Source organism: Salvelinus namaycush, chromosome 31 (assembly GCF_016432855.1).
Source record: "Salvelinus namaycush isolate Seneca chromosome 31, SaNama_1.0, whole genome shotgun sequence".
Classification (NCBI taxonomy): domain Eukaryota; kingdom Metazoa; phylum Chordata; class Actinopteri; order Salmoniformes; family Salmonidae; genus Salvelinus; species Salvelinus namaycush.
In genome coordinates this window covers 18,489,839-18,512,900 of record NC_052337.1, presented here as the reverse complement: position 1 = coordinate 18,512,900, position 23,062 = coordinate 18,489,839, and the positions used below count along the sequence as shown (strand labels likewise).

At 48.1% G+C, this 23,062-nt stretch overlaps 1 protein-coding gene across 4 annotated transcripts in view; it reads left to right on the top strand.

Moving 5' to 3' along the window:
• dennd1a (DENN/MADD domain containing 1A) overlaps positions 1-19,451 on the top strand; it is a 160,575-nt gene extending 141,124 nt beyond the window's left edge. Inside the window, exons 20-24 of one of the 4 annotated variants that reach the window (XM_038969956.1) lie at positions 7,499-7,561; positions 13,716-13,786; positions 15,406-15,543; positions 16,392-16,626; positions 16,845-19,451. In XM_038969956.1, the coding sequence (XP_038825884.1) occupies positions 7,499-7,561; positions 13,716-13,786; positions 15,406-15,543; positions 16,392-16,626; positions 16,845-17,954 (1,617 nt within the window). In that variant the 3' untranslated portion in view covers positions 17,955-19,451. The remainder of the gene's footprint in view (positions 1-7,498; positions 7,562-13,715; positions 13,787-15,405; positions 15,544-16,391; positions 16,627-16,844) is intronic. The other 3 variants (XM_038969957.1, XM_038969958.1, XM_038969959.1) reach the window with 3 other exon arrangements.
• Positions 19,452-23,062: the final 3,611 nt, after the last annotated feature.

The following is a 23,062-nucleotide window of genomic DNA, read 5'->3' as shown; positions in this document are numbered from 1 at the left end:
TGTGGTTGTGTGGTGGGGGTTGTGTGGTGGGGGTTGTCTGATGTGGTTGTGTGGTGGGGGTTTTGTGGTGGGGGTTGTCTTGATGTGGTTGTGTGGTGGGGGTTTTGTGGTGGGGGTTGTCTGATGTGGTTGTGTGGTGGGGGTTGTGTGGTGGGTGTTGTCTGATGTGGTTGTGTGGTGGGGGTTGTCTGATGTGGTTGTGTGGTGGGGGTTGTCTGATGTGGTTGTGTGGTGGGGGTTGTCTGATGTGGTTGTCTGGTGGGGGTTGTGTGGTGGGGTTTGTGTGGTGGGGGTTGTCTGATGTGGTTGTCTGATGTTGGGGTTTGTGGTGTGGTTGTGTGGTGGGGGTTGTCTGATGTGGTTGTGTGGTGGGGGTTGTCTGATGTGGTTGTATGGTGGGGGTTGTCTGTGGTTGTGTGGTGGGGGTTGTGTGGTGGGGGTTGTCTGGTGGGGTTGTGTTGTGGGGGTTGTGTGAAGGGGTTGTCTGATGTGGTTGTGTGGTGGGGGTTGTGTGGTGGGGGTTGTGTGGTGGGGGTTGTGTGGTGGGGGTTGTGTGGTGGGGGTTGTTTGGTGGGGGTTGTGTGGTGAGGGTTGTGTGGTGAGGGTTGTGTGGTGGGGGTTGTGTGGTGAGGGTTGTGTGGGGAGGGTTGTGTGATGTGGTTGTGTGGGGAGGGTTGTGTGGTGGGGGTTGTCTGATGTTGTTGTGTGGTGGGGGTTGTCTGATGTGGTTGTGTGGTGGGGGTTGTGTGGTGGGGGTTGTCTGATGTGGTTGTGTGGTGGGGTTGACTGATGTGGTTGTGTGGTAGGGTTTGTGTGGTGGGGGTTGTGTGATGTGGTTGTGTGGTGGGGGTTGTGTGGTGGGGGTTGTGTGGTGGGGGTTGTCTGATGTGGTTGTGTGGTGGGGGTTGTGTGGTGTGGGTTGTCTGATGTGGTTGTGTGGTGGGGGTTGTCTGATGTGGTTGTCTGGTGGGGGTTGTGTGGTGGGGTTTGTGTGGTGGGGTTGTCTGATGTGGGGGTTTGTGGTGTGGTTGTCTGATGTGGTTGTGTGGTGGGGGTTGTCTGATGTGGTTGTATGGTGGGGGTTGTCTGTGGTTGTGTGGTGGGGGTTGTGTGGTGGGGGTTGTCTGGTGGGGTTGTGTTGTGGGGGTTGTGTGAAGGGGTTGTCTGATGTGGTTGTGTGGTGGGGGTTGTGTGGTGGTGGTTGTGTGGTGGGGGTTGTGTGGGGGGGGTTGTGTGGTGGGGGTTGTTTGGTGGGGGTTGTGTGGTGAGGGTTGTGTGGTGAGGGTTGTGTGGTGAGGGTTGTGTGGTGGGGGTTGTGTGGTGAGGGTTGTGTGGGGAGGGTTGTGTGATGTGGTTGTGTGGGGAGGGTTGTGTGGTGGGGGTTGTCTGATGTTGTTGTGTGGTGGGGGTTGTCTGATGTGGTTGTGTGGTGGGGGTTGTGTGGTGGGGGTTGTCTGATGTGGTTGTGTGGTGGGGTTGTCTGATGTGGTTGTGTGGTAGGGTTTGTGTGGTGGGGGTTGTGTGATGTGGTTGTGTGGTGGGGGTTGTGTGGTGGGGGTTGTGTGGTGGGGGTTGTGTGGTGGGGGTTGTGTGATGTGGTTGTGTGGTGGGGGTTGTGTGATGTGGTTGTGTGGGGAAGGTTGTGTGGTGGGGTTGTGTGGTGGGGGTTGTCTGATGTGGTTGTGTGGTGGGGGTTGTCTGATGTGGTTGTGTGGTGGGGTTGTCTGATGTGGTTGTATGGTGGGGCTTGTCTGGTGGGGGTTTTGTGGTGGGGTTGTGTGGTGTGGGTTCTCTGATGTGGTTGTATGGTGGGGGTTGTGTGATGTGGTTGTGTGGTGGGGGTTGTCTGATGTGGTTGTGTGGTGGGGGTTGTGTGGTGGGGGTTGTGTGGTGGGGGTTGTGTGGTGGGGGTTGTCTGATGTGGTTGTGTGGTGGGGGTTTTGTGGTGGGGGTGGTGTGATGTGGTTGTGTGGTGGGGGTTTTGTGGTGGGGGTTGTCTGATGTGGTTGTGTGGTGGGGGTTGTGTGGTGGGGGTTTTGTGGTGGGGGTTTTGTGGTGGGGGTTGTGTGGTGGGGGTTGTCTGATGTGGTGGGGGTTTTGTGGTGGGGGTTGTGTGGTGGGGGTTGTCTGATGTGGTTGTGTGGTGGGGGTTTTGTGGTGGGGGTTGTCTGATGTGGTTGTGTGGTGGGGGTTGTGTGGTGGTTGTTGTCTGATGTGGTTGTGTGGTGGGGGTTGTCTGATGTGGTTGTGTGGTGGGGGTTGTGTGGTGGGGGTTGTCTGATGTGGTTGTGTGGTGGGGGTTGTGTGGTGGGGGTTTTGTGGTGGGGGATGTCAGATGTGGTTGTGTGGTGGGGGTTGTCTGATGTGGTTGTGTGGGGAGGGTTGTGGGTTGTGTGGTGGGGGTTGAGTAGGTGGGGGTTGAGTAGGTGGGGGTTGTGTGATGTGGTTGTGTAGGTGGGGGTTTTCTGGTGGGGGTTGTGTGGTGGGGGTTGTCTGATGTGGTTGCGTGGTGGGGGTTGTCTGATGTGGTTGTCTGGTGGGGGTTGTGTGGTGGGGTTTGTGTGGTGGGGTTGTCTGATGTGGGGGTTTGTGGTGTGGTTGTGTGGTGGGGGTTTTTCTGATGTGGTTGTGTGGTGGGGGTTGTGTGGTGGGGGTTGTCTGATGTGGTTGTGTGGTGGGGGTTGTCTGTGGTTTTGTGGTGGGGGTTGTGTGGTGGGGGTTGTCTGTGGTTGTGTGGTGGGGGTTGTCTGATGTGGTTGTGTGGTGGGGGTTGTGTGGTGGGGGTTGTCTGATGTGGTTGTCTGATGTGGTTGTGTGGTGTGTGGTGGGGGTTGTGTGGTTGGGGTTGTGTGGTGGGGGTTGTCTGATTTGGTGGTGGTTGTGTGGTGGGGGTTGTGTGTTTTTTTTTTGGTGGGGCTGTGTGGTGTGGGTTGTGTGGTGGGGGTTGTCTGTGGTTCTGTGGTGGGGTTGTGTGGTGGGGGTTGTCTGTGGTTCTGTGGTGGGGGTCGCCTGATGTGGTTGTGTGGTGGGGGTTGTGTGGTGGGGTTGTCTGATGTGGTGGTGGTAGTGTGTTGGAGGTTTGTGGTGGGGGTTGTCTGTGGTTGTGTGGTGGGGGCTGCCTGGTGGGGTTGTGTTGTGGGGGTTGTGTGAAGGGGTTGTCTGATGTGGTTATGTGGTGGGGGTTGTGTGGTGGGGGTTGTTTGGTGGGGGTTGTGTGGTGGGGGTTGTGTGGTGGGGGTTGTGTGGTGGGGGTTGTGTGGTGGGGGTTTGGTGGGGGTTGTGTGGTGAGGGTTGTGTGGTGGGGGTTGTGTGGTGAGGGTTGTGTGGTGAGGGTTGTGTGGTGGGGGTTGTGTGGTGTGGGTTGTGTGGGGAGGGTTGTGTGATGTGGTTGTGTGGGGAGGGTTGTGTGGTGGGGGTTGTCTGATGTTGTTGTGTGGTGGGGTTGTCTGATGTGGTTGTGTGGTGGGGGTTGTGTGGTGGGGGTTGTCTGATGTGGTTGTGTGGTGGGGGTTGTCTGATGTGGTTGTGTGGTGGGGGTTGTCTGATGTGGTTGTGTGGTGGGGTTGTCTGATGTGGTTGTGTGGTGGGGTTTGTGTGATGTGGTTGTGTGGTGGGGGTTGTGTGGTGGGGGTTGTGTGGTGGGGTTTGTGTGATGTGGTTGTGTGGGGGGGGTTGTGTGGTGGGGGTTGTGTGGTGGGGGTTGTGTGATGTGGTTGTGTGGTGGGGGTTGTGTGGTGGGGGTTGTGTGATGTGGTTGTGTGGTGGGGGTTGTGTGGTGGGGGTTGTGTGGTGGGGGTTGTGTGATGTGGTTGTGTGGTGGGGGTTGTGTGATGTGGTTGTGTGGGGAGGGTTGTGTGGTGGGGTTGTGTGGTGGGGGTTGTCTGATGTGGTTGTATGGTGGGGCTTGTCTGGTGGGGGTTTTGTGGTGGGGTTGTGTGGTGTGGGTTGTCTGATGTGGTTGTTTGGTGGGGGTTGCATTGTGGGGGTTCTCTGATGTGGTTGTATGGTGGGGGTTGTGTGATGTGGTTGTGTGGTGGGGGTTGTCTGATGTGGTTGTGTGGTGGGGGTTGTGTGGTGGGGGTTGTGTGGTGGGGGTTGTGTGGTGGGGGTTGTGTGGTGGGGGTTGTCTGATGTGGTTGTGTGGTGGGGTCTTTTGTGGTGGGGGTTGTGTGATGTGGTTGTGTGGTGGGGGTTTTGTGGTGGGGGTTGTCTGATGTGGTTGTGTGGTGGGGGTTGTGTGGTAGGGGTTTTGTGGTGGGGGTTTTGTGGTGGGGGTTGTGTGGTGGGGGTTGTGTGGTGGGGGTTGTCTGATGTGGTTGTGTGGTGGGGGTTTTGTGGTGGGGGTTGTGTGGTGGGGGTTGTCTGATGTGGTTGTGTGGTGGGGGTTTTGTGGTGGGGGTTGTCTGATGTGGTTGTGTGGTGGGGGTTGTGTTGTGGTTGTTGTCTGATGTGGTTGTGTGGTGGGGGTTGTCTGATGTGGTTGTGTGGTGGGGGTTGTGTGGTGGGGGTTGTGTGGTGGGGGATGTCTGATGTGGTTGTGTGGTGGGGGTTGTCTGATGTGGTTGTGTGGTGGGGTTGTGGGTTGTGTGGTGGGGGTTGAGTAGGTGGGGGTTGAGTAGGTGGGGGTTGTGTGATGTGGTTGTGTGGTGGGGGTTGTGTAGGTGGGGGTTTTCTGGTGGGGGTTGTGTGGTGGGGGTTGTCTGATGTGGTTGCGTGGTGGGGGTTGTCTGATGTGGTTGTCTTGTGGGGGTTGTGTGGTGGGGTTTGTGTGGTGGGGTTGTCTGATGTGGGGGTTTGTGGTGTGGTTGTGTGGTGGGGGTTGTCTGATGTGGTTGTGTGGTGGGGGTTGTGTGGTGGGGGTTGTCTGATGTGGTTGTGTGGTGGGGGTTGTCTGTGGTTTTGTGGTGGGGGTTGTGTGGTGGGGGTTGTCTGTGGTTGTGTGGTGGGGGTTGTCTGATGTGGTTGTTTGGTGGGGGTTGTCTGATGTGGTTGTCTGATGTGGTTGTGTGGTGTGTGGTGGGGGTTGTGTGGTTGGGGTTGTGTGGTGGGGGTTGTCTGATTTGGTGGTGGTTGTGTGTGGTGGGGGTTGTGTGTTTTTTTTGGGTGGGGCTGTGTGATGGGGGTTGTCTGTGGTTCTGTGGTGGGGTTGTGTGGTGGGGGTTGTCTGTGGTTCTGTGGTGGGGGTCGTCTGATGTGGTTGTGTGGTGGGGGTTGTGTGGTGGGGTTGTCTGATGTGGTGGTGGTAGTGTGTTGGAGGTTTGTGGTGGGGGTTGTCTGTGGTTGTGTGGTGGGGGCTGCCTGGTGGGGTTGTGTTGTGGGGGTTGTGTGAAGGGGTTGTCTGATGTGGTTGTGTGGTGGGGGTTGTGTGGTGGGGGTTGTTTGGTGGGGGTTGTGTGGTGTGGGTTGTGTGGTGGGGGTTGTTTGGTGGGGGTTGTGTGGGGAGGGTTGTGTGATGTGGTTGTGTGGGGAGGGTTGTGTGGTGGGGGTTGTCTGATGTGGTTGTGTGGTGGGGGTTGTCTGATGTGGTTGTGTGGTGGGGGTTGTCTGATGTGGTTGTGTGGTGGGGTTGTCTGATGTGGTTGTGTGGTGGGGTTTGTGTGATGTGGTTGTGTGGTGGGGGTTGTGTGGTGGGGGTTGTGTGGTGGGGGTTGTGTGATGTGGTTGTGTGGTGGGGGTTGTGTGATGTGGTTGTGTGGGGAGGGTTGTGTGGTGGGGTTGTGTGGTGGGGGTTGTCTGATGTGGTTGTGTGGTGGGGGTTGTCTGATGTGGTTGTGTGGTGGGGTTGTCTGATGTGGTTGTATGGTGGGGGTTGTCTGGTGGGGGTTTTGTGGTGGGGTTGTGTGGTGGGGGTTGTGGTGGGGGTTGTCTGATGTGGTTGTTTGGGGGGGGTTGCGTTGTGTGGGTTCTCTGATGTGGTTGTGTGGTGGGGGTTGTGGGGGTTGTGTGATGTGGTTGTGTGGTGGGGGTTTTGTGGTGGGGGTTGTCTGATGTGGTTGTGTGGTGGGGGTTTTGTGGTGGGGGTTGTGTGGTGGGGGTTGTCTGATGTGGTTGTGTGGTGGGGGTTTTGTGGTGGGGGTTGTGTGGTGGGGGTTGTCTGATGTGGTTGTGTGGTGGGGGTTTTGTGGTGGGGGTTGTCTGATGTGGTTGTGTGGTGGGGGTTGTGTGGTGGGTGTTGTCTGATGTGGTTGTGTGGTGGGTGTTGTCTGATGTGGTTGTGTGGTGGGGGTTGTCTGATGTGGTTGTGTGGTGGGGGTTGTGTGGTGGGGGTTGTCTGATGTGGTTGTGTGGTTGGGGTTTTGTGGTGGGGGTTGTGTGGTGGGGGTTGTCTGATGTGGTTGTGTGGTGGGGGTTTTGTGGTGGGGGTTGAGTAGGTGGGGGTTGAGTAGGTGGGGGTTGTGTGATGTGGTTGTGTGGTGGGGGTTGTGTAGGTGGGGGTTGTCTGGTGGGGGTTGTGTGGTGGGGGTTGTCTGATGTGGTTGCGTGGTGGGGGTTGTCTGATGTGGTTGTCTGGTGGGGGTTGTGTGTTGGGGTTTGTGTGGTGGGGTTGTCTGATGTGGGGGTTTGTGGTGTGGTTGTGTGGTGGGGGTTGTCTGATGTGGTTGTGTGGTGGGGGTTGTGTGGTGGGGGTTGTCTGATGTGGTTGTGTGGTGGGGGTTGTCTGTGGTTTTGTGGTGGGGGTTGTGTGGTGGGGGTTGTCTGTGGTTGTGTGGTGGGGGTTGTCTGATGTGGTTGTGTGGTGGGGGTTGTGTGGTGGGGGTTGTCTGATGTGGTTGTCTGATGTGGTTGTGTGGTGTGTGGTGGGGTTGTGTGGTTGGGGTTGTGTGGTGGGGGTTGTCTGTTGTGGTTGTGTGGTGGGGGTTGTGTGTTTTTTTTTGGTGGGGCTGTGTGGTGTGGGTTGTGTGGTGGGGGTTGTCTGTGGTTCTGTGGTGGGGTTGTGTGGTGGGGGTTGTCTGTGGTTCTGTGGTGGGGTTGTGTGGTGGGGGTCGTCTGATGTGGTTGTGTGGTGGGGGTTGTGTGGTGGGGGTTGTCTGATGTGGTGGTGGTAGTGTGTTGGAGGTTTGTGGTGGGGGTTGTCTGTGGTTGTGTGGTGGGGGTTGCCTGGTGGGGTTGTGTTGTGGGGGTTGTGTGAAGGGGTTGTCTGATGTGGTTGTGTGGTGGGGGTTGTTTGGTGGGGGTTGTGTGGTGTGGGTTGTGTGGTGGTGGTTGTGTGGTGGGGGTTGTTTGGTGGGGGTTGTCTGGTGGTGGTTGTGTGGTGGGGGTTGTGTGGTGGGGGTTGTGTGGTGGGGGTTGTTTGGTGGGGGTTGTGTATTGTCAGGCAGGGATGCAGACTAAATTAGGAATATGTGAGACTGTGGGTCACTCCATCTGAAGATTAAACAAATATATACATGTAATGTGTGTGTGTATGTGCATGCATATACAGAATGTTTGTGTGTGTACATTATCATGTCCCTCCATTGCTATTTATGTGTGTGACCCCTGGGTGTCTCTGGTGCAGCCCCTCCGAGAGCCTCCCGCTCGGCCCCCTCCTCCCAGGCTCCAATGCGGCAACTCGCGGCCCGTGAGTACCTGCCGACTCTACCCCTCTACCTCTCGTCTCTGGCCTTGGCACCTGAGTTTGTGATTTGGAGTTTGTGCGTGCGTGCTTATCGACTGGTATACTGTCAGAGTATGCGTCACACGTATGTTCCATCTTTCATGCTGTGCTCTCAGAGTTACAGGGTGACCTTTGAACGGCAGGTAGCCTAGCGGTTAGAGCGTTGGGCCATTAACCGAAAGGTTACTGGTTCAAATCCCCGAGCCGGCAAGGTGGAAAAATCTGCCGTTCTGCCCTTGAACAAGGCAGTTAACCCAAAACAATAACTGCTACCCAGGTGCCGATGACATGGATGTCGATTAACAGCGGTTGGGTTAAATGTGGAAGACACATTTCAGTTGAATGCATTCAGTTGGAAAACTGACTAGGTATCCCCCTTTCCTTTCCTTAACCTAACGTTGACTGGAGAGACTAATCCACTCCTATTCATTCACCTGATCTTTCTGCTCTGTTTCAGTGTGTATACCTGAGTTACCTCCTGTGTGCGTGAGTGACCTCTGGTGCACAGCTCTTCAACAGTTACTTAAACTCATGACTGCTAAGCCACTGTCCTATGTTACACTGGCCTGAGCTATTTCTCTGGAGCTTCTGTAATGCTTCTTTTCACATTTCCCTTCAATCCTAGGCCTGGTCCCGAGGACCCACATGCTTTGGTTCCATCCCAGCGATTACTGATTTAATAAAAGGGCTTAATGACTATTTGAAGAATAGGTTTATTAGTGCCAGGCGGGAAGAAAAGCCTGCACACCCTCTAGATATCCCAGGGTTGATGAACACTGCTCTATCGGGCAATGTCTAGTTTATCTACTGCAGAATCTGACACCTATATCACTGCATGAGTCTTTAATATCTATCATCCTTGCAACGTGTTTTAAAGCAAAAATACATATTTTCAGCGTCTTTTTATAATATCTATATTTCTGTCTGAGATGAATTAGCATGTTTACTATCATTACATATTCCTATAAAGCAGTGATGTGAGCTTAACACCAAGTCTTTTTCGAATGGCTTTTGAATAGAAAGACACATTTAATGGTACGTTTTAGAGCGTCCACAGTGAAGTACATGACCATATTTATCCCTACAGTTGTGGCACAACAGATGGCAAGAGTAGTGAGTATTCAATACACAATTGAGTTTATTCCTCGTTCTAAAGATCCTTAAGAAAAGGTGTCATCATTCGTGGTGCAATGATGAAGAAGCTCCCCCTATCACACACACACACACACACACACACACACACACACACACACACACACACACACACACACACACACACACACACACACACACACACACACACACACACAACCCCCCATGACCTCCCTCCCTGCACAGGATTAATTAAGCCTTTCACTTTTTACACCCATCCCTCCCTTTCCTCTCTTCTTCCTCCTCTCACTCCCTACCTCGCTATTGTTTCCCAGACTCTAGTGTTTCCCAGGCTCTATAGTTTCCCAGACTCTATAGTTTCCCAGACTCTATAGTTTCCCAGACTCTATTGTTCCCCAGGCTCTATTGTTTCCCAGGCTCTATAGTTTCCCAGGCTCTATAGTTTCCCAGGCTCTATAGTTTCCCAGACTCTATAGTTTCCCAGACTCTATTGTTCCCCAGGCTCTATTGTTTCCCAGGCTCTATAGTTTCCCAGACTCTATAGTTTCCCAGACTCTATTGTTCCCCAGGCTCTATTGTTTCCCAGGCTCTATAGTTTCCCAGACTCTAGTGTTTCCCAGGCTCTATAGTTTCCCAGTCTCTATTGTTTCCCAGACTCTAGTGTTTCCCAGGCTCTATTGTTTCCCAGACTCTATTGTTCCCCAGGCTCTATTGTTTCCCAGGCTCTATAGTTTCCCAGACTATATTGTTTCCCAGACTATATTGTTTCCCAGACTATATTGTTTCCCAGACTCTATTGTTTCCCAGACTCTATTGTTTCCCAGACTATATTGTTTCCCAGACTATATTGTTTCCCAGTTTCTATTGTTTCCCAGACTATATTGTTTCCCAGACTATATTGTTTCCCAGACTCTATTGTTTCCCAGACTATATTGTTTCCCAGTCTCTATTGTTTCCCAGTCTCTATTGTTTCCCAGACTATATTGTTTCCCAGATACTGTTTCCCAGACTCTATTGTTTCCCAGTCTCTATTGTTTCCCAGACTATATTGTTTCCCAGACTATATTGTTTCCCAGACTATATTGTTTCCCAGTTTCTATTGTTTCCCAGACTATATTGTTTCCCAGACTCTATTGTTTCCCAGACTATATTGTTTCCCAGTCTCTATTGTTTCCCAGTCTCTATTGTTTCCCAGACTATATTGTTTCCCAGACTATATTGTTTCCCAGACTCTATTGTTTCCCAGTCTCTATTGTTTCCCAGACTCTATTGTTTCCCAGACTCTATTGTTTCCCAGACTATATTGTTTCCCAGTCTCTATTGTTTCCCAGTCTCTATTGTTTCCCAGTCTCTATTGTTTCCCAGTCTCTATTGTTTCCCAGACTCTATTGTTTCCCAGTCTCTATTGTTTCCCAGTCTCTATTGTTTCCCAGACTATATTGTTTCCCAGTTTCTATTGTTTCCCAGACTCTATTGTTTCCCAGTCTCTATTGTTTCCCAGTCTCTATTGTTTCCCAGTCTCTATTGTTTCCCAGTCTCTATTGTTTCCCAGACTATATTGTTTCCACGACTATATTGTTTCCCAGTTTCTATTGTTTCCCAGACTAAATTGTTTCCCAGATTATATTGTTTCCCAGACTATATTGTTTCCCAGTTTCTATTGTTTCCCAGTTTCTATTGTTTCCCAGTTTCTATTGTTTCCCAGACTATATTGTTTCCCAGACTATATTGTTTCCCAGTTTCTATTGTTTCCCAGACTCTATTGTTTCCCAGTCTCTATTGTTTCCCAGTCTCTATTGTTTCCCAGTCTCTATTGTTTCCCAGATACTGTTTCCCAGACTCTATTGTTTCCCAGTCTCTATTGTTTCCCAGATACTGTTTCCCAGACTATATTGTTTCCCAGACTATATTGTTTCCCAGACTATATTGTTTCCCAGTCTCTATTGTTTCCCAGTCTCTATTGTTTCCCAGACTATATTGTTTCCCAGACTATATTGTTTCCCAGACTATATTGTTTCCCAGTTTCTATTGTTTCCCAGTCTCTATTGTTTCCCAGTCTCTATTGTTTCCCAGTCTCTATTGTTTCCCAGATACTGTTTCCCAGACTCTATTGTTTCCCAGTCTCTATTGTTTCCCAGACTATATTGTTTCCCAGACTATATTGTTTCCCAGTCTCTATTGTTTCCCAGATACTGTTTCCCAGACTCTATTGTTTCCCAGTCTCTATTGTTTCCCAGACTATATTGTTTCCCAGACTATATTGTTTCCCAGTCTCTATTGTTTCCCAGTCTATATTGTTTCCCAGTCTCTATTGTTTCCCAGACTATATTGTTTCCCAGACTATACTGTTTCCCAGACTCTAGTGTTTCCCAGACTCTATTGTTTCCCAGTCTCTATTGTTTCCCAGACTCTATTGTTTCCCAGACTCTATTGTTTCCCAGACTATATTGTTTCCCAGACTATATTGTTTCCCAGTTTCTATTGTTTCCCAGACTATATTGTTTCCCAGTTTCTATTGTTTCCCAGACTATATTGTTTCCCAGTCTCTATTGTTTCCCAGTCTCTATTGTTTCCCAGACTATATTGTTTCCCAGACTATATTGTTTCCCAGACTCTATTGTTTCCCAGTCTCTATTGTGTCCCAGACTATATTGTTTCCCAGACTCTATTGTTTCCCAGTCTCTATTGTTTCCCAGACTCTATTGTTTCCCAGTCTCTATTGTTTCCCAGTTTCTATTGTTTCCCAGACTCTATTGTTTCCCAGTTTCTATTGTTTCCCAGTCTCTATTGTTTCCCAGACTATATTGTTTCCCAGTTTCTATTGTTTCCCAGACTCTATTGTTTCCCAGTCTCTATTGTTTCCCAGTCTCTATTGTTTCCCAGACTATACTGTTTCCCAGACTATATTTTTTCCCAGTTTCTACTGTTTCCCAGACTATATTGTTTCCCAGTTTCTATTGTTTCCCAGACTATATTGTTTCCCAGACTATATTGTTTCCCAGACTATATTGTTTCCCAGTCTCTATTGTTTCCCAGTTTCTATTGTTTCCCAGTTTCTATTGTTTCCCAGACTATATTGTTTCCCAGACTATATTGTTTCCCAGTTTCTATTGTTTCCCAGTCTCTATTGTTTCCCAGTCTCTGTTGTTTCCCAGTCTCTATTGTTTCCCAGATACTGTTTCCCAGACTCTATTGTTTCCCAGTCTCTATTGTTTCCCAGATACTATTTCCCAGACTATATTGTTTCCCAGACTATATTGTTTCCCAGACTATATTGTTTCCCAGTCTCTATTGTTTCCCAGACTATATTGTTTCCCAGACTATATTGTTTCCCAGACTATATTGTTTCCCAGTTTCTATTGTTTCCCAGTCTCTATTGTTTCCCAGTCTCTATTGTTTCCCAGATACTGTTTCCCAGACTCTATTGTTTCCCAGACTCTATTGTTTCCCAGTCTCTATTGTTTCCCAGACTATATTGTTTCCCAGACTATATTGTTTCCCAGTCTCTATTGTTTCCCAGATACTGTTTCCCAGACTCTATTGTTTCCCAGTCTCTATTGTTTCCCAGTCTCTATTGTTTCCCAGACTATATTGTTTCCCAGTCTCTATTGTTTCCCAGTCTCTATTGTTTCCCAGTCTCTATTGTTTCCCAGACTATATTGTTTCCCAGACTATACTGTTTCCCAGACTCTAGTGTTTCCCAGACTCTATTGTTTCCCAGTCTCTATTGTTTCCCAGTCTCTATTGTTTCCCAGTCTCTATTGTTTCCCAGACTCTATTGTTTCCCAGACTCTATTGTTTCCCAGACTCTATTGTTTCCCAGACTATATTGTTTCCCAGTTTCTATTGTTTCCCAGACTATATTGTTTCCCAGTTTCTATTGTTTCCCAGACTATATTGTTTCCCAGTTTCTATTGTTTCCCAGACTATATTGTTTCCCAGTTTCTATTGTTTCCCAGACTATATTGTTTCCCAGACTATATTGTTTCCCAGTTTCTATTGTTTCCCAGACTATATTGTTTCCCAGTTTCTAATGTTTCCCAGACTATATTGTTTCCCAGTTTCTATTGTTTCCCAGACTATATTGTTTCCCAGACTATATTGTTTCCCAGTTTCTATTGTTTTCCAGACTATATTGTTTTCCCAGTTTCTATTGTTTCCCAGACTATATTGTTTCCCAGTTTCTATTGTTTCCCAGACTATATTGTTTCCCAGTTTCTATTGTTTTCCCAGACTATATTGTTTCCCATACTATATTGTTTCCCAGTCTCTATTGTTTCCCAGACTCTATTGTTTCCCAGACTCTATTGTTTCCCAGACTCTATTGTTTCCCAGACTATATTGTTTCCCAGACTATATTGTTTCCCAGACTATATTGTTTCCCAGAATATAATTTGTCTCCAAGACTATATTGTTTCCCAGTCTCTATTGTTTCCCAGACTATATTGTTTCCCAGACTATATTGTTTCCCAGACTCTTAGTGAAGAGAGCTCTCCTCTATAGGCCAGCTGATGCCCCCCCCCCCCCCCCCACACACACTAATTAGTCTTGTAGTTCTTCCCTTAACTACCTCCTCCCACTGAGTTTGACCCTCTGGGTTAGGGTCAGGGCTGGGGGCAGCCAGGGCAGCTGGAAATACCAGATTACATTTGACCTCTAACCCCTCACCCAACCCCATGACCTCTGACCCCACCTGGTCTCAGGTGGTAGCTGTAGGGTTGCTCTGTTATGACACATCCTCCCCCATCCAAGGTTTAGGGTTCACCACATTTTTTTTGCAGAATGTCTTTGGTGTCAGACAGGAGAAAATCACTATATTCTGTGTGGATATGACATTTTACCTATCAACTGATATTCACATACGGGCTAATGTCTAAGCATGTGTATTGACATATCAACATGCATATGGGCTAACATATGTGCACAATATTTTCTGTGTCTGTGTCCGTTAGTGTAACTCGATTGGAATAGTTTGTTTGTGATTTAATGTTTTATATTTCCACAGGCCCGTCCACCTAGGCCTCAGGTAGCCAAGAGACCTCGCAGCAACGTGGGCCTGGAGAGTAGCCCTGAACAGTAAGACCACCAAGCTACACTATACACATCCTCATCATCACCATCATCGTCATCACCTAGTTCCTCATAAGCTACACTATACACATCCTCAAATCACCCATCAACTTCATCACCTAGTTCCTCATAATCTACACTATACACATCCTCATCACCCATCTTCATCATCACCATCACCTAGTTCCTTATAAACTACACTATACACATCCTCATCACCCATCTTCATCATCACCATCACCTAGTTCCTTATAAGCTACACTATACACATCCTCAAATCACCCATCATCTTCATCACCTAGTTCCTCATAAGCTACACTATACACATCCTCAAATCACCCATCTTCATCATCACCATCACCTTCATCACCTAGTTCCTTATAAGCTACACACTTACCAAGGTCTGCAACTACAACAAATTGTTTTCGTTTTCATTTGGACAGGGTTCTCCAGCTCCAGTGCTGGATAGATACTGGATGTGCAGGCTTTCGCTCAAGCCCTGCAGTAATCCAAAAATGAAGAACACAATTAGTTGATTATTTTGGACTGGAGTTGGAGAACTCTGTCCTATACTAATAATGAAGAACTTGCAACTATACCCACTACCATGTTATTGACACATACACAAACACTTCATCTACATACTCACTACCAGAAATGCACATATTAGCCACAGTATAATCTATGCAGATACACACCATGATATCCCTGGAAACCCTCTATTTATGTTGGTACTCAGCCCCACAGTCCCAGAAGCATGTATGAGAGCTTCTGAGGGCTAGTGTAGCATGAAGCTAACCATTGGGAGTTAGCCAATTTCACAGTCTCCTGAGGTGTAGAGTAGCATGAAGCTAACCATTCAGCATTAGCCAACTATTCTCAATAAATTACACCTCGGGGTTTCCAGTGTTTTCAGTTCATCTAGTGTGTGTTTGTGATGTAACTGTGAGAAAGGTTCAATCAAATATTCATGGAGTTTTTAGGCTGGACTTAGCCACTAGATTAACAAAGCTGTAACAATCTAAGTGTGTTATTCAAAGGTTGTGGGAATGCTTATTTGTTTTTTTATACAATGCGTGGGTCTAATCCTGAATGCTGATTGGTAAAAACCACTTGATTGAAGACCCACAGACTACACTCAGACTCACGTTTGGTGAAGTCTACAGATGTTTGCTGCCCTCTTGTGGCATATGAAAAGAAGTTGTTGGATTGGTCTGATGTTACCAATGAAGAAAAATATGTCACAGGCCAAGACTGAGATTTCTCTCTTTCTGTGTTTTTCAACCATCTCTCCATTTCTCACACCTTATTGAAAACAAAGAAATCATTCAATGAAATTTAAAGTGTTCTGTTCTATATCTATCAGTCATACATCAATTATTTTTTAAAGATAACATTTCACACAAAATCATCTGATATACAAAAAATGATTCAATTTTATTTTTCTTTGTCTGTCTCTCTTTTCTTCTCTCGCTCCTCTCTCTCTCCCTCCTCTCTCCCTCTCTCTCTCTCTCGCTGCTCTGTGTGGGATATGGGATATCTCTTTATCTCTCCTTCCTTTTCTATCTCTGTCATTCCCTTTCACTTTCTTTCTCTCTCTGCCTATGCTTATCTACCTCCCCCAGTGGTGGCCGTCCCACACGTCACTACACAGTCTTTCTGTCCGAGGACTCATCAGGCGACGAGCTGCAGCACGAAGACGACTCCATTGCCAGCTTCCCCGAGAACTTTCTCTTCTCTGCCCCCTTCGAATGGTCACCCCTGTACGCTGCACTCCTACCTATGATAATGCACTCACTTCATTGTGTAGTGCTTCTTTGATTGGCTTATCTCCGTCCGGCTCGATGCATGATTGGGCGGCTGATCCGCCACTCTTCCAATGTTTTTTCTTTGATTGTTTTCGATTGGCTGAAAACGATCTCTTTCTGCTGTCTGCATTAGGTTTTGTGGTCCATCTCTCAAATGGTTTTTGTCTCCATTGCCAGCAAACATTATAATCTGCTGCAATAGTAGCTTATCATGTAGCAAAAAAAAGCAGGCCTCAGTCAGGCAAGTGTAGCGACAGCAAGTGTAGCGACAGCAAGTGTAGAGACAGATTTCTGTTCAAGCAGGCAGAAATACAGCATCATCCGTTTGCATCATATGATGTAGGATGTATTTCTGCCTGCTTGAACGGCAGTAAGCTCAGGTACACATGAAAACATGACATGACCCTGAGAATCGATAGAACATCGCTCCAATATGCTCAGAAATTATATAACATTCAAAATGGTTGAATCTTTCCTTTAATAATCGTATCTATGTGCTGGGACTGTAACAGTGTAACTGCTCACAGGGTGGGCAACTCCAGTCCTCGGGGGCCTGATTGGTGTCACACTTTTTCTCCATCCCTAGTAAACACAGCTGATTAATCAAATTGTATTCCAAACAGAAGATCATGATTGGTGTCACAGTTTTGCCTCCAATAATCAACTAATCAGGCCCCCGAGGACTGGAATTGCCCACCCCTGTCAACAGTTTACTGTACTGCATGTGACAATATTAATTATGTGCAACTGTGCGTGCAGCCGTGCACACATGCATGTAGCTAATTAAATAATTTGTCCGACAGGCCGCCTCCTTACCGCTCCCTGAAAGAGGCGGAGGGGGGGGAGGAGCCCATCAGCGGCCCCTCCTACACAGCCCCGCCCAGCCCAGTGATGGAGAAGTTTGCTGATATCAACCTGCTGGGGAACATGTTCAGCTGCTTGGACGAGCCTGAGGGACAGCAACTCAGCCTGGCCAAGAGCCTGGAGGACCTCCGCACACCCAAAGACCCCCAGGAGCAGCAGAAATTAATCTACCAGGTACTAGAGGACACGTGGGACATGGTGGCTACAGACCTGAATCAAAAATGGATTTCAGGGGTCTGAAACTCCCGGTTTGCGTGCCAAAAACAGCCCACAAGCCGGCTAAAAAAATTGTTAGACTTCTGTGGTCCATTAACTATACTCATGTTACATTATATAGCATTTGATAGTACAGGTTATCAGCTGTTTTGTTCTCTTGTTTCTTCCCTCTGTAGCGGATGGACCTGAGTGGCACCCTTCCAGGCCTTAAGCACTCCAACCCCTACAACAAGATGTGGAGCATGCATGGGCAGGATGATATGGCCATGTCCGGACGGGTGTCTCCGAATTGGGACCGACCCCTGTCCGTGCCCCCCCCTGACCTGGAAGAGCTGCGGCCCCCTAGCCGAGAGAGCTTCGGTCCCGGGGTCCTCGAGCGGCCAGATCTCTTTATCACCCCCAGCCAAGGGGAGTGCATCACCATCCCCCGCCCCCAGGGGAGGAAAACCCCAGAGCCAGGTAAGGTCTTGGGTCCTCCACCAGTGCCCCAGCCCCGGACCAAGCCGGGGGTAGTGGGGGATGGTGGGACCACTACAGCAGGGGGGCAGGAGTTCCGGCAGGCCCTTGGGATGGGGGGTGACCTGATGCTGCAGCCCACCAAGATGGACTTCAATGACGGGAGGGATGTGGACCTGCTCAGCCTCCTGGACCCCCTGAACAACCCGGCCCAGACCACCACCACCCCAGCCTTGGCAGGGGAAGGAGCAGACACCCGGTCCAGTGCCGAACCTCCAACCTCCAGGCCTGTTCTCCCGCCACGTCCCTACCCTCAGAGCCTGCCCCCCTTCCACCAACACATGCCCCTGAACCCCTTCACCCCGCCCCTCGGCTACTCCACCCACAGACACTACTCGCCCACCGTAGCGGGGAATCCCTTCGGCGGCGGTGCCTACGGGCCTCCCGCCTCCGCCTATTTCCACGCCTCCCCCCATGGTCACCCTCCTCACCCTCTTTCTACAATGCCGGGGCTCTACAGACTGTCCTCCCCCGTGGGGTCTACCCTCCCTCCTGGTATGGGATCCATGCGGTCTGCCTTCCCCAGTCATGGCGGTCCTCCCCCCACCTCCTCAGGCAGCCACCATGCTCTCTCTAACCTGTTGGACTCCCCCTCGGTCCCCACCCCTAGCCTTGCCACTAGGGTACTGCCAAAGCCTCCCAACACTGCAGAGGACTCCAACGAGACTCAGGATCCCTTTGGGGACCTACTGGCCATGGCTAAGCCGGCCGCTGCACCACCTAAAAAGAAGGTAGAGGGCCTTCGGGGGAAGTGGGAGACTTTTGACTAACCCCCCTTTCCTTACTTTCCACGTGTGGGCGTTGTCTTATTCACCTCTTCCCTGCACCAGCTTATGCTGCTGACCAATGAGTAACAGAGTCTGTGTCAGGCGACCAATCAAGAGGCTGGGTTCCAAGCTGTCCCCTCTCCCCGTCTCCCACTCTGCTAAATGTCGCAGTTCACACCTCACTCTTTCTCTCTCTCCCTCTCTCTCCCCCTCCTCTCTCCGTCTCTCTCTATGTCTCTATGTTTCTCTCTCTCGTCCTTCAGTCTGGAATGGGACTCTCAACCCGGCCTTGCTTCTTTCAGTACGCTGTATATGCCAACCATGCACAGCCCATGCTAGCGCGCTCTTGCACAGTATCCCTTGGTGTTAGCTGTGTGTGTTCAATGCCTTCACTTAGACGTTAGCTTAGCTCAAACTGGAAGGCGTGTGGCCTCTAAAACACATCTTGACTCTATCCTGGGACCCGGCACCAAAAGGCCATCATGTCTCAGAAACTGTCAGAGCCGTGTCTGTTGCTACGATGGTAATGCTAATCATTAGAGTAGCTAGTAGTTTGTGGATTTCCCAGCTTAGCGGTGTTATAGTCCGATCTGTGGCACATCACTAACATGCAGTCCGTCCACCCTCAATGTGTTCAGCGGCATCATGTTTTTAGAGGAAACTCTCGAATGATACATGATTTTGTTTGCCTGGACTAACTAATGGACCGTTGTCATTGACTGAAGCAAATCCACCAGAACATTTTGACTGAACGGAGTTGGTTGTGGACCTTGGTTTACGTTATGCCGGTTACAGCAATCTTTCAGGTGAAACTTTTGCTAATTCATTTGTCAAACTTTAAGAAGCCATGATTGTAAATTCCTATGTTGTAGGAGGAGAATATAGAACAACCATGTTGCACCAATCATGTTTGCTATTTAAACTCATCCCATGTATTCCCTTTTCCCCTTGTTGATTTTGGCCTTATTCTAAGTGTTATCATGTTTTCTGTGTCTGAGGACAGTGATCATCTACTACTGAGTCACTGGCTGCTTGCTCAGTGTGCTGCTACTATGTGTGCAAGAGTGTAAAGTATGTACTGACAAAATGGCTACCGTTGTCGGTTGCGTTTGCAACCGATTGCCAGTGCGCTTCCGTTTGGATCCGAAATGACTCAAATCAGGACCTAGACCAAGAACTAAGACGACACTAGTCTGTGACACTATAGGACGTTTGTCCCGACAACTGCTACAAATAAACCCCCACCACCTTGTGGGTAATCACATTCATGGAGTCATAGGGGCTAACATTTGGGAGAACTCCTACATGCTAATGCTAAAGGCTAGTGGTGTGGTGGAAGATACAGTAAGGCTGTGGAGCAAAATCATGTCAAATTATGTCTGTGGAAAATTGAATTGGAACACATCTTGGTCCTTGCTTTGTGTGTAGAGGGAACAAAATAGAATGTACAGTGTATGATTGATTAAAGAGAGATATCAAGTACTGTGTCGGCTAATACTAGAAACATGAAGTAAAGTTTCATCTTTTGGAGCTCCTCCTCAGAGTTACGCGTTTCTCCTCTCTGGTCACAACAGCTTATGGAGAAAAGAATCCATTGAATCTCTGGGATACTTCATAAAACGGCACTAATGAGTTAGCAAGAACTTCAGTGACATTTAAGTCTTTCTTAGTCCATCCTGAAATGGTTTGCAAAATATTTCCCCCAGTTTTAGACGATGATTCACCTATACTGCAATATGCATCTATAATATGGACCTTTTAATTGATTTTGTCAAAAAGGTTTGCAAAATAAAGCCAAAATACAGACTTTTCTCTGAAGCGCGGTGTTAGTGACGTTGATTAGCTAGTCATACATTACTCAAGTTAGCGATAATTCATTCACAAAGGATTAGTAATAATTTGTTGTCAATATTTACCTGGCTATATCTAGACATCCCTAAGTATTCATTGTGTTTATAAGAAACCTTGATTTTACCAGAGCCTACAATAATAATACATGGGAATTGTATATCACTTTTCAAGGAACCCTATGGTTTGTATGCACCTTTCTTAGGGGCTGTGGTAACTTCTGATCGACAATACATTTGAAGTGTGGTTTAAGAATCCGAGCAATGCATTAAATTAAATCTCACTCTAACAACTTGTCAAGACAGTAGCACAGTATTTATTGAATGAGTGAACATTCAGTGACAACAGTCTTTGCCTTACCGTCAAGGATACTCCATTATGTTTTAATCCATATCTACGTTGGGCAAAAGTCATTGGTGTGTCTATTTATTGCTGATGTAGATGGTGTCCATACCTCCACATCCACTTCCACATCCCCTGTATCTCCCCTCCACATCCCCTCCATATCCCCTCCCCTCCACATCCCCTCCATATCCCCTCCACATCCCCTCCATTTTTAGTTTTTTCTGTTTCTTTTCCTCGTTTGTATATCTCTCACGATTATAAAGAACACAGTCACACAAGCACTCCCTGGCTTCTTTTCATTCCCTTCTTTAGCTGGTAGTTGTACTGATTCTCTTCTTTTCTAGCCATGTTTCTGTCTGTCACTCTCATTGGATCTGCAGTATGATCTGCTTATTGACCAACCTATTCCCTGAAGTCAAAGACTGTAACTATTGCCTCTTCTGAAGATCCTTAGTAGTGTCTTTTGGACCTTGTGTGTTAATAAATTGGGTTCGAAGAAAGATCAATTGCTTTCTCATGATGTTAGTTTACAGGGTTTTTTGGGGGCAGATTCTGTTGGCATGTTGACCATTTAGATTCATATCTTATGAGCGGAAACACCCAGATATAAAGGTAAGGTATTTCCCTCACAAATCGGAACCAACAGTTGTTCCTCAAAGCTAGGCTCAGCTGAACTAGGCTAATGCTAACTAACTCCAAAAGCTCCTATAAATTGAAGGGACACTCGAGCAACTAGAGGTACAGTATCCATCGCCTTATAATTGAAAGGTGCTGACTCAGTTTTCTCAGTGTTTTTATTATAAGAATCTCCCGCTATTTTTTTATGTATTTTTTTGACACATACTTACAGTTCAATAACAACAAGGTTGTGTTTGTGTAGAATCCTCTATACAGTGCGGTCTTCATTGCATATTTTGAACTCTTGCTTTTTATGCAAAACCTTGTATGAACAGTATCAACATAAGAAATGTCCAGCGTCACTGAAAGTAGAATGTGAGAACAGTGCAAACTAATGCAGATATCGAACAACCCAGCAAAGAACTACAGTCAAATCATTTCTGACATAATTTACAACAATAAGACACAAACGTTTAGATTTTCCTCAGTATATAAAAGAACTAGGATTAAAGTACAGCAGTGTTTTCTCAGTATATAGTTCATATTTGTATCACATTACTTTTCGCTAAAGATTTGATGGAACCCATTCCTCTTATTCTTCAGTTGGGTCTTGCTGTGACTTGATGTTTGCATTAAGAAACAGTGAAGCACTTCACTTTTAAGGAAACATTTTTTGTACAATACAGTCAAAGTCCAAGTATGACAAAATGTTTGAGAATGTGACAAGAAGATAAAGGCATAGTGACATTTTGCCTTACTTTCGTTGTTTCCAGTCACATACTTACAGTACGCCAGCTTTTGGTGAGAGTGACATCTTCAAATAAGGACAGGTAAATATACTGTACAGCGTCTCAGGCTTTAACACAGATATCTGCATCGTCAGTTTGTTTAAACGTCATAAAAAAATATTCTAAATCAGAAACTTCTATCCTGTTGTTTCATCACTAATCTAGCTGCTCAGAAAACCGATTGTCTTATCCTCCGTTTGTAAACAGAAGTGGGCATGTTGCGTTAAATCTAACACAAAATGAGCGGAAGAACATCCTTTGTGCACATGAACGTGCTTAATTTCAACTTAAAATCAAACACAAAATCAAACACGTTTGAACGACCAAAAATATACAAACTATAGCCTCTTCACACAAAAAGAAAATCAGTCATTCAAATTTGGGAAGGGGTAGGGATTGTGGAGTCCGACAGAGAGCGAGGTCTCACAAGGATTAATTTATTCTCCAAAATGCGTGCTCTACCAGTTCTAGAACTGTGTAACCTTGAGTGTGTAGTGGTGCCACAATTCCACATATTGTGACCATGGAGGATAAATTAGTCTTATGAGCAGAGTTCCTGGGGGGGAAGAGACAGACATGTCTTCAACAGGCAGTACATTGTCGGGTAGATTCTTTGCTAGTGGTGACTAAAGTGGCTTTGTAAAGAAAACCAAACCGTTGATTACAGTTGCTTTTGGCCCATAGACTGCTTAAACGGTGCAGAACCATTGAACTTTTAGTTGTAAAAGTTGTAAAATACTGAACCTCAGATTGTTGCCCTACCTTTAACCAAGAATTGCAAGGCTCTAGTAAGGGTGTGGGTAGGTGGTGCCCCCTGTTTATGTATTTCTTAAAAAGAGAAGTCCATCCAGTCCATCTTCCCAATGCTCACTCCTAGAGCATATGCCTCCTCTCCGTCTGTGGGAGACAAGCGGTTGTCCTTTGGTCCTTGGGCCCCCCAACCAGGATGCTCCAACTGTCAGTTCTACCAACCAACCCCCACTGCCCAACCCCACTCCTCCAACTGTCAGTTCTCTACCAACCAACCCCCACTGCCCAACCCCACTCCTCCAACTGTCAGTTCTCTACCAACCAACCCCCACTGCCCACCCTCACTCCTCCAACTGTCAGTTCTCTACCAACCAACCCCCACTGCCCACCCTCACTCCTCCAACTGTCAGTTCTCTACCAACCAACCCCCACTGCCCACCCTCACTCCTCCAACTGTCAGTACTCTAACAACCAACCCCCACTGCCCACCCTCACTCCTCCAACTGTCAGTTCTCTACCAACCAACCCCCACTGCCCAACCCCACTCCTCCAAATGTCAGTTCTCTACCAACCAACCCCCACTGCCCAACCCCACTCCTCCAAATGTCAGTTCTCTACCAACCAACCCCCACTGCCCACCCTCACTCCTCCAACTGTCAGTTCTCTACCAACCAGCCCCCACTGCCAACCCTCACTCCTTTAACCTCCACTCCCTCCCCAAGATCCTCAAAACCACTCACACATTAGATCAGTCCATCAAAC